Here is a 12,107-nt window from a genome sequence, read left to right on the forward strand (position 1 = left end):
TATCCCGAATGCTTAAAAGTTAAAAACAAAAAATTTCTTCCATTGCTTGTTTTGTCTCTTATTAATTTTCTTTCATGGTTTGTTTTGTTTCTTGTTGACTTTGTTTCATTGCTATAAGTTGTAAATTTTTTTCTATTCCTGATTTCTCCTGACTTTCGGTCTCCATAATTGTTGTTTCTAGAATTGTTTTCTTTGCTATCACCCAAAGTGAAACTCTATTGTTGTCGGTGATCTTAGAAAACAATTTCTCTTTCTTATTTCTAAACAAATTATGTAAATTACTGTTAGTATTTCCTATCTACATTTACAAACGCTAACAAATTAAATTTAATTTTCAGACAATCCCATCCTTTTTTTGTTTTCAAAGTCCATTGTTCCGTAAAATTTTTGAAGTTACTTTTATACGCGCGTTGGACGTTGGAAATTTGTACGGGAGTGAATCGGCAAAATCATTACATATGTAAGATATAGGTAAGAGAGAGACAGAAGATATATTTTCTCTCTCGAGAATAAAACTGTTCCTTTTGAAAATAATATATTTAATATTTATTAATATTATTATTTTATATTAATTCGGTAGATATATATATATATATATATATATATATATATATATATATATATATATATTTGGCCAAAGTCTTTTACAAATAAATATTCTTCCTGGAACTTCTATGATTCGTAATAACCTTTCCATTTTTGGAATACAATAAATAAATAAACACAAACACAAAATACAACCAAAAAACTGACATCTTAATAATGTTCTTGTCAAATAATCACATTGATTAGCCACCTTATTATTTAAGGTTACTGGTTGAATTAGTTGAAGCGCGGTATTTAGAACCAAAAGTCGCGAGTTCGGTCCCAATGAGGGAATATATTTTTTTAATTATTATGTTCTGATTTTTGTCACTTTGGTTTTAAAAATCAAAGAATGGAAAAATCATAATATATTTTTTAATATTGTTTCGATAATTTTATACAATATTTAATTTTTCAAACTATTTTATTTATCATTGAATATTTAGTACATATAGTAGTTATGGGCGTAGAGATGAAAGGGACAAATATAATGATTGTTATTTTAAATTTTTTTTATGTATATGTTTACATGTATGGAGATAAATCTCAAAAAAAATCGATTTTATTTTTAAATTAAGATTTTTTGGCATATATATGATACTAGTGACGTTATCCATCTGGAATAACTCTTTATTCCCATCTGGGTAGAAAGAGTTATTCTTTCACCGAGAGTTATTTTAAGAAGATTTTCACAATTTAGTGGAGATTTTGAAACGGTGCCACAAAGAATCAAACAAATCCAGGGACCTAATGATTTATACTAGTGAATTTAAATAATATATTAATTTCTCCATGGTCCCATTTAAAAGTATCTTACAAAAAAGACGCTATTAATGCAACTGAGGCTTAGGTCAGTAATTTTTGAATTTTAAACATAGAAATAGGTTTTTTATATTGAACAAAGATGACAGACGGTGATAAATTTTATCAACATTACATAACATCATTGATAATACACCCTCATTAAGTTTCTCCCTCATGAAGGACATAAGCAATGTCCGAAAGCTTGGAATAACAATTTACAAGAGTACACGTTTCATTTTTTATTGCTGCAAACTTAATATTTAATGTTTACTTCTATATATATATATATATATATATATATATATATATATATATATATATATATATATGTATGTTTGTGTATACATTTCAACATAATTTTAAATTTTAAATTTAATTATGCATTAATATTGTATCACAATTTAACTAAATGTTTTTACTGCTTGTTTCAGATGTAACAGAAAACTAAGTAGTTTTGAAAAAGTACGGATTTCTCTTAATTGGATAGAAGCTAAATATACTGAATCGCCATTGTTATTTTCCAAACGAAAATTTCTTCCTTATCTCCAGTTATCTAATAAATATTTGTGGATTAGTCGTGGAGGAGTTATTTTTTGTTACAAGAGATGTTATCGAAATCTACGCGCAGCTAATCCAGAATATGTTTTATCACCTTCGAATAAGTCAGATGTTGTTAATTTTCACATTAGGAATAATTTGATAGTAACAGGGTTGAGGTAAGAAAATATATAATAATTTGTCTTACAAAAACTAATAAACTAGACAAAAATCCTTACTGCATAACAAATGAACATCGCTGTAGCCTGAACAGGTTAATATTTGGAGAGGAATTGTTGGAGATCATATTTTAGCTCCCTTTTTCATTGATGACAATTTTAATGGCGAGAATTATTCAGTACTGCTCCAAAATAACAACAAATAATGTTGTACCATCTTTATCGAACTTATATGATGATCCAGCAAACCCTCAAATTCGTAAACCGTATAAAACCGTATCTCCACAAAAAAGAGGTTGCAAAATGTAAAAACTACAGTCAAATAGCATACAAGATACAATAATATATATATATATATATATATATATATATATATATATATATATATATATATATATATATATATATTTAGTTGTATAATTTATGGTTAGTTGTATATTTATATCAACACCATGGAACTAATTATCTTCTGACATAAATCAATCAGTAACATTCGATATTGGTAATTCTGGTACTTAACCTTAATGAGAGTTACCGAACTAAACGTTTTGTGTCTGTTTTTCTTGTATTGACGACGATATATACTCGTATATATATATATATATATATATATATATATATATATATATATATATAGAAATGTTTCTTCAACGTCGATATTCCCAAAAAAAAATCTTTATTTCGAAATAAAAAGTTACAATTTTTGAGAAATTCTACAAACTACTACATTTAATGATTTAAACTTGACTATTGAAACATAATAATTACAATAATAATCAAAATATTGATTTCTTCCTATTTATAACGTCGGATATCGGAATCTGCTGATTCTTAATAGTAAGGGAGCTTATGGCTACATTTCTCCTCCCTCCATTGGTTGGGACTTCGTCCTCGAAGTTTTGGTTACTTCGGCTATCAGCTCGTCTAGTATCTGGATCTGGGCAGGATGCAATTTTTCTCCAAATAGGATTTTGGAAATTAGTTTTCTTTTCCTAATTAGGAAGATTATTAGGAAAGCTAAAATAGTTAAAAATATTATAACAGAAGTGGTGCTCAGTCCTATGGATAATCGGGGTAGTACTTCTATGGTATCTATTGGTTGAATTTGGCCATGTGTCTCTGGGATTGTTAATTTTTCAATTTTCATCTCATGGTTTGGTATTAATTTTATTGGAACAATTTTTGGAATGGAAATATCTTGAGACGTCTTTTTATTAAATTGGATACCTTCAATCATTATTGGTACATCTGTCGTCAAGAGGCTGGTTGAATTAATTTCTATCTGCTGGATTCTCATTGGGTGAACTATTCCTAGCAATATGACTTTGCTGGTTTCTTGGAAAAAGTTCTCTGTGATTAATGTTTTTGTGCAATTATCTACATTGGGTATGTTACATTTGGATTGTACATAGTTGGAACAAACTATGTTATCGCCTTGTCCTATACAAGTGTTGAACCATTTATTATTTGTATAGTAGCTTGCAGGTGGCAGAATCATAACATGATCTTTGTTTGGAATGGGATAGATTTTATAGGTAGTATAAGGAATTTCATGGAGTATAGGGATTTTAATTATTATGAGCATTGTATTTGAAGTTACACAAACTAAAGTTTTTGTTGACTCTATAAGTTCATAAGGGTGTTCATTACTATTGGGAATTGAATTTCTGGGATAAATTTTGAGAAGGTTCTCTTTAAGGTCTATTATTTCCTTTAAAGTGAATAATTCTATATTAGAGATGTTAAGTTCAGATAAAGTAATGGTTCTTATAAGTTTCATTAGAAATTCGTTTATATTTTGGAGATTTATTATCTCGTTGTGTAGAATGATATAGCTGTCAAAATCAGCTGATAATTTGTTGAGTGCAGATATGAGAATTGAATTATCAGAATTTAGTTTTTCTAAAAGTTTATCGAATCTCGTGTTAAAAGAGTTTCCATAAGATATTTGGTTATTAAATTTTTTTATGATTTCGTTTTGTTTATTTTCTAAAGAGATTATGTGTGATTTTAACAAGTCTAAGTCAGAGTCGTCTGGATTTCCAGTCACGTATTTGATGGCTGTACCTAGAAAATTAAAAAGTCCGCGTTTCTGTTTTCGCGTAATCTTGTGTAGATCGTCTTTTGTTTGTTCTTGTATGTGGGTGTATTGGGAGTACAGTAGCGAGAGAGGTGCATTTTTGAAGTGATCTTTGAAATAGCTTGTCGAACTAGCGTCAATACTGTCGGATAATTTGTCTAGTGGAATGTGAAGAAAATGTCTGTGATAGTGGGAGATTTCTCTTGATTTGCCTATCTCTTCAGCATAGTAACCATTATTCGGAATCTCCTGAATATTGAGTGGATGGACCAGGGCGAGGATTGTCCTGTGAAAATTTGGGTCTTGAGTAGGTTTATCTACATGTTTTCATATTCGTTTTACATATTTAAGGTGAGTGCTTGTTAAATTTTGTTTATCTGTTTTACCGATTATTTTTGTTTTGTCTTGCGTTTCTGGATGAATAGTGGAGAAAGGGGCTTGTAATTTGGACTTATGTTTTTTCTTAGAAACATATAGGGATTTTGTAAGGTCTATTTCCGGAATATCTTCGGCATTTTCGTTTTGTCTATCTAAAAGTTGTTGTCTTTTTTGTTTTTGTTTATTATATAGTTCTGCAATAAAGGGTTGGAGTTCTTCTTTATGTCTTTGATTATATGTTTCGTATATCGGAAGATCAAAGTCGAAATGTATTTCTTCTGCATAGGGTCCGTACAGAATTGAGAACGGGGAATAATCTGTGGAACTGTGGATTGATTGGTTGTAAATAAGAATGGCGTGTGTTAGAATGTCATCTAACGAATCATTTGGATTTTGGGCTTGTAAGGTCCTAAGTTTTTCAATAAGAGTTGAATGAAAGCGCTCTACAGGAGAGTTTGAGGAAGAATTGTTTACTGTTGTAAAATGTATTTCGATTTTGTGGATATTTAGGAATTCTTTAATGACTGCGGAATTAAATTCGGTGCCGCTGTCGCATACAATCTTTTTTGGGTAATTGTGGTGCGAAAAGTAGTGTCTTAATTTATTTAGTATCGAAATGGAAGTTTTGTCGGTGAGCTTATAGCATTGACCGTATTTGGAAAAAGAATCTATTATTGTGAGATACAGGTTTTTATTGCAGTGGAATAGATCGATATGTAATATATCAAAAGGTTTTTGACCTAACAACGGTCCTAATTGGGGAAGTTTATAAGGGCGTCGTTCGTATTTATTTTTTAGGCAAATTTCGCATTTATTGATAAAATTAGAAATAGTTGTCTGCATTGAGGGCCAATAAAATTTTTGTTTTAAATGTTTGTAGGTTTCAATTATTCCGTTGTGATTTTCTACGTGATATTTCTTTATGCATTCTATTTGTTGGTTTTCTTCTTCTATGTCCTGAAGTAGTATATTGCAAAATATTGCTTTGACTGTGGAATTTATTTTTTCTTTAAAATAGTTACAGATAAAAGGTCTAAATTCGTGAGGGATTGTTATTGCAAATTTTTGATTTGGTCTAAGGATATTTTGGAAGGTATTTGCTATTTCTGTTTTCCAATTATTTGTCAAAGTGACAGTGTAACGGTGTTTGTTAAAAATTCTTTTGTATTTAATTTCAAAATTATTTGACTCTGGTTTAAAAATAATTTGGTTTGAAGATAAATTAATTGGTTCAGGTGAAATCTCTATTCCAGTGATAGGGTTCTCAACTGATGTATGTTGTGTGTTAGTACTGTTTTGTAAGTTGTCAAAATCGGCAAGGAAATCGTCTATGTCGAAATTGTCGGGTGGTTCAGCACATTCTGAATTCGGGGGTTCAGCACATTCTGAACTCGAGCTTAGGGCATTTATTTGGACTCGGCTAAGAGCATCAGCAACTTGATTCTCTTTGCCTTTTTTATATTTAACTTCAAAATCATATTCTTCTAGTTTAAGTCTCCATCGGGCTAATCTAGAAGTGGGGTCTTTAATTTTGTAGATCCATACGAGAGGATTGTGATCTGTTTCTACAGTGAATTTTTGGTTGTATAAATACATACGGAAGTGTTTACAAGAATCTAGTATGGCTAAAAGTTCTTTTTCAATAGTGGAGTAGTTTCGTTCTGCGGAATTTAGAGTTCGAGAATAGTAGGCAATAGGGTGATTATTTTGAGATAATACTGATCCTATAGCTATATTAGAGGCGTCTGTAGTCAGTACAAAAGGCTTTTCGAAGTCTGGATATTGTAAGATTGGAGAATTAGTTAACAATTGTTTGCATTTTGCAAAACATTCTAAATAATTTGGATTTGTGGGGTCGATAGTTGCTCCTTTTCGAGTACATCTCGAAAATGGGGACGTTATTTTTGCAAAGTTGGGTATGAATCTTCGGTAGTAACCGATTAAACCAAGAAATGATTTAATTTCTTTTACTGTTTTTGGTAGAGGATATTTTTGTATAGCTTCGATTTTTGCTGGGTTAGGTTTGATTCCTTCGGTTGTCACTACGTGACCTAAGAAAGAAACTTCTTTCGTGAGAAACTCAGATTTGTCTAACTGAATTTTTAAATTATTTTTTCTGAAAGTGTCAAAAATAGTCGCAATATGAACTAAGTGTTCTTGCAGTGACTTGGAAAAAATAATGACATCATCCATGTAGACGAAGCAAAACTTATGAATAAAGGGCCTAAGAATATTGTCCATTAACCTTTCGAATGTTGCTGGGCTATTCTTTAAACCAAAGGGCATACGTAAAAATTCAAAGTGACCATGCGGAACTGAAAAGGCTGTTTTCCGAATAGAATCCGGATGAACTTCAATCTGATGGTAACCTTGAGCTAAATCTAATGTTGTGAAATAACTGGCTTTTCCTAAGTTATCCAGTATCTCGTCTATCTGAGGAAGTGGGTAGCGATCACTTTCAGTATGATCATTAAGCTTCCTGTAATCAATTACTAATCTAAATTTTTTCTGACCTGAGGCTTCAGTTTTTTTTGGTACTATCCAAACTGGAGCTGAGTACGGTGAAATTGACGGTCGAATTATCTTATTATCTAATAAATTATTTATTTGTTTTTTTATTTCTTCCTGCATTGCTTTGGGATGCCGAAATCCCTTTACATAAATTGGATTTTCATCCTTAGTTTTAATTTCGTGTCTAACAGCTGACGTGAAAGTTAAATTTTTATTTTCGTCGTAAAATACGTCTTTAAATTTTTTGCAAAGACTTATAATTTTATATTTTTCTTCGTTATTTAAGTGCGAAGTACGGATTTTGTTTTCGTTAAAATGCGTCGTTGGAATTTTTGCTATATTATAATTACAAAAGTTCTCAACTTCAATTCTCTTATTAAATTTCATAGGCATAGGTAAGTCGAAAGTGTCTAGAAAGCCGTTTTTTGCAACGTGAATAGAATGGGGAATTTTGATACCTTGAAAGTGTCTTTCGCGCAATAAGACTTCGCCATTATGAACGCTTACTGGAATTTTTTGGTATAAAGTTTCAAATGGAATGCTAACGTGAGGATTCTCAAAGGTTAAAGTATGAGTTGCGTAGCTAATTGTGGCGTGGAATCTTTTCAGATCGTAAGTTCCAAGGAGGAGGTCAAAGAATTGACTAAAGTCGGCAATTTTTACGTCGAATGTTTGTGGAATTCCATATTCTAGGAATAGTGGCGTCTTAATATTTAAGTCGTGCTTGGAAGTAATTTTCATTGACGTTAGCGAAAAAGGTTTTCGATAAATATGATTTTTATCAAATAGTTTGAGAGCTCGCGGATTTAAAATTGAATGGGAACCGCCGGTATCGATTAAAACGCGTAGATGTGTTTTGGGTGTAACGAAACAGGGTAACCCAGGGGAACTTTCGATATTATATAGGTTTATACAGGGGGTGGATGATCGTTTAACGGGATGGCTTGAAAATCCTGATGATTTTCATCATGCAAATCGGGCTCTTGTTCGGATTCGTAATTTTCGAAATCATTTTCGAAATATTGGGTATCATTTGAATCTATGTGAAAATTGTGGCTTCTATTAGTTGTAATTGTCATGGGCTGATGGTTTCTGGTTGTGGTAGTTTGAACACCGCTCATTGGAGTAGCAAAATTTGGTTGGGGTCGAGGAGCTTTATATTTATTTAATCTTTGTTGGTTGTTTTTCGGAACATTGTTTCGTTGGAAGGATTGATTTTGTTCGTGAGAACTGAAATTTTGTCTCTGAGGGAAATTATAGTTCTGTTGTGGAGTGAAGTTAAAATTGGGCTCTGTGTTGTGAGTTGAAGGTCTCACATAATTTGAATGCGTGGGTTGGAAGTTTGAGTATGTGGGTTGAAAGTTTGAGTGTGTGGGTTGGAAGTTTGTGGATCTTTGATTATTCGAAGATTGATAGGGTTTATTTTTGAGTGGGGCCTTTTTGTTTTGTTGGCTCTTAAGGAAGTTCATGTATTGTTGTTGATTTTTGTGGTTATCGTAGGCAATACACTTTTGAAGGGCTTCTTCTAGGGAATTTAATTCAAAATGCGATAAGTATTCGCAATAAGGCTCGTTGATTCCGGTACAGAAAGTTTTGAGGGCAATGTTTTTGAAGTATGGAGTTTTAAAAGTGACTGTCGCGGGATTATCGTTTAGGGTGATGTGTTGGAGTAAATCGTTCAGATTTGTAGTTATTCTCTGATGATAATTGTCGTAGGATTCACTATGTTTTTGGACGGTGGTGGATAGTTGTGTTACTAATATGTCTTCGGAACGTCTGTCTCCGTATTTAGTTAATAATGCTGGACGAATTTCTGTCCAATTGGTTTTATTAGAATAGTTTAAGAAATTTCTAGGTTCTCCTTTAATTCGAGATACGATATGGGAATTTAAGATAAATTCTTGGGACGGATTTAAATCTTGGGTGCCTAAGAAAACTATTAAATTATCTACTGCTTTGATGAAGGTGGAGAGGTTGTCTCCAGAAGAGAATTCGGGCAGAGTTGAGCAAAGGCTAGCAATATCGCTATTGGTCATCGGCATTTTGGAACGTAATTTAGATGCAGGCTTAGATTTAGAGGTTTGTAGATTTCTTTTTATTTTTAAATTTAAATTGTCGAATAGTAAACTTAAATTTTCGATACTATTTTGGGAAATATCATTCAATGTACTCATAAAATATATGCAAAAATATAAATGCAAGTATATATAAAAATTCGTTGAAGTAAAATGTTATAAATAATATAAATTCAATAAACAATAAATAATAAATTCAATGTAAATGTTTAAGAATTCAATTAAAATAATAAATGCTCATAAACAATGGTAAAGAAAGGAAAAACTTACGCAAGGATGATCGTGTTTGATTTCCAATACATTTTTCTCTTTTACCAGGTTCTTCAGGATTTCATTAAACTAATGTAGACCAGGAAACGACTATGTTTCTGTATGAAATATCCTGTGGTTCGCAGCGCCAGAAATGTTTCTTCAACGTCGATATTCCCAAAAAAAAATCTTTATTTCGAAATAAAAAGTTACAATTTTTGAGAAATTCTACAAACTACTACATTTAATGATTTAAACTTGACTATTGAAACATAATAATTACAATAATAATCAAAATATTGATTTCTTCCTATTTATAACGTCGGATATCGGAATCTGCTGATTCTTAATAGTAAGGGAGCTTATGGCTACATTTCTATATATATATATATATATATATATATATATATATATATATATATATATATATATATATATATTAAACTCTTAAATATTGGGGAAATCTGCAAGAAAGACTCTAATGAGTATCAATTGTTTCGCCGAACGTTTTCGCCAAAGAGAATTAATTTGGCTTCTTCAGGGCTGAAAGAGAATAAATTATAATTAGCTACCATATATTATCTATTAAAACATTATTGATCTTACCGTAACTTAGAATTGTAGAGTTATATACATATATATATATATATATATATATATATATATATATATATATATATATATATATTATTTTGATATTTAAAGTCTTGGTGCGCCAAGCAATAATTAGCTAATTAATTTTTTTGATTAATTAAAATTATTTAAATGATATGATTATGACTCTATCACAATTTTTAATTCTTTTATCTCAGGGTTAAATTCGTGCTTCAATATCTATGCTATTACATGTGAAAGGTAAGGTCCAGAGAATACCGGAATAATAAAAAACATATATGATCTAACACTATATATTGAAATAAAAATAATGAAATAATTCACACTCAAAAGTTTTCAATAAACAAATCTCATATAAGGATTCTCAAAAATTTGTTCTCCGTACGTGAACAATCAAAATTAATGGTACAAACAATATTAATTGAAAACTCAAATTCCCAAACTATTCTAACTCTCCTAATCAAAATATTTATATCCTTTCTAAATTACGTGTAAAAATTGTGTTATCAATAAAAGAAAAAAAACTGCAGAAAACAAAAATATCTCTCTCTGATGATGAGTGGTCCAAATCCTTGTTCCTTGTAGACTGTATTATCTCCTCTCAACCGCTCCCTATGTAATCAGCAATCTTACAACAGATTGTTGCAAGTATATCGTCCTTAATGATCTCCTTCAAAAACAACAATCATTCAAATTATGATAGCCTTTCTCCTCTCGATAAACTGAATCTCTCGTTGGCCCGAGTGAAAAATGACTCTTGGAATATCTTCTCTTTACGATAAACTGAATCTCTCGTTGGCCTGAACAGTGACTCTTGGAATATAAGTAGGAAAATATGACTTACAATATTTTGCTGCTTCAGCTTCTGTCAGATACACTAACTCCACAAAAACTCACTAACATTCAACACTACTGCTTGCTACATCTCGGGAACAGCCAGAGAACAATCACTCTTCGTCTTACAGACTTGGAAACCGACTGATTCTCTCTTCTCTCTCCTCAATCTCGCTAAACTTTTTCCTACATACTTATCCCACCTTTTTCAATCTCCGCCAATCAAAACTCGTCACAATTCCCCCATTTTTTCATTTCGATAACAAACAAATTTTTACCTATAATTATAAATTTCCTAAAACTTATTTACAAATAATATTTTTCTATAATTCTTAAAAACTAACAAAAACCTCTTTCTATAATCCCTTCTATTGTCTTTAATCACTGCATTAATGTATTTCAATTGTCTTTTGATTTCACTTAAAATTATGCGGGTCACTCAAGTATAACAAAGAAATAATTTATGCAAAGCTTACATTTTGTTTAGTACAGGTAATCCAAGAATTTAATAACTTTCCTTCTCCGAAATGTTTGTTGGATATTATCCTACTTATCTGAATTATTTTAATGTTTTTGAACTTTGAAATATTTTTAAACAAACCAATATTTTTCTCGATTTTACATATCATAACAAATCCCCGCCATTTGATCTGCCGAAAACTCTTTGTTAAATTTTAAAAATGACAAAAGTTTTCTAGGATCAAATTATTTCACTATGTTATTAAAATCTACTTATGATACTGATAAATGTCGTGAATGTTAAAATACCCCGTATATTGCCTGTCTTTATACGGGATTGGATACATTTTCGTTTTAAATTTTTCCAAGTATTTTCCCTTAAAAGAAAGTTCATAATTTTTAGCCACTCGGTTTACTTCATTAACAAGATCTCCATGGTTTCCTAAAATCTTCTCTATTTTCTTTCCCATGTTTTCTCCACAATTTATTTTTCTTTCATCCTCCTTTTGTTCACATGTGTTCACTGTCCATAATACTTCTTCACAAAATTCTGGATTCTCGTCCATCAGTGCCATTTTTTCTTCTGTTTTCTTTTTATCCTCTAATTCCCTTTGGTATTCCGAGCACCATGTTTCTATTCCTTTCATTTCTCTGATGATACCTTCTTTTTCTTCCTGCTTCCATTCTGTTTTATCGTCGGTTGCCAACAATTCTTCTGTACCTTCTATTTCCTGTTTTTCTCTGGTCTCCATCTTATTTTCCTGCTTTCTTTTCGAACTCTTCTTCTTTTTCTTCCTTCTC

The 12,107-nt window shown here is 30.9% G+C and overlaps 1 protein-coding gene across 4 annotated transcripts in view; it reads left to right on the forward strand.

Moving 5' to 3' along the window:
• Positions 1–12,107, forward strand: part of LOC140439710 (F-box/WD repeat-containing protein 4-like) — a 232,617-nt gene that overhangs the window by 62,291 nt on the left and 158,219 nt on the right. For all 4 annotated transcript variants that reach the window (XM_072529804.1, XM_072529806.1, XM_072529805.1 and 1 more), the window contains one exon: positions 1,821–2,105. In XM_072529804.1, coding sequence (XP_072385905.1) covers positions 1,821–2,105 — 285 coding nt within the window. The remainder of the gene's footprint in view (positions 1–1,820; positions 2,106–12,107) is intronic.

The sequence above is a fragment of the Diabrotica undecimpunctata genome, chromosome 4, assembly GCF_040954645.1.
Source record: "Diabrotica undecimpunctata isolate CICGRU chromosome 4, icDiaUnde3, whole genome shotgun sequence".
NCBI classification, from domain to species: Eukaryota; Metazoa; Arthropoda; class Insecta; order Coleoptera; family Chrysomelidae; genus Diabrotica; species Diabrotica undecimpunctata.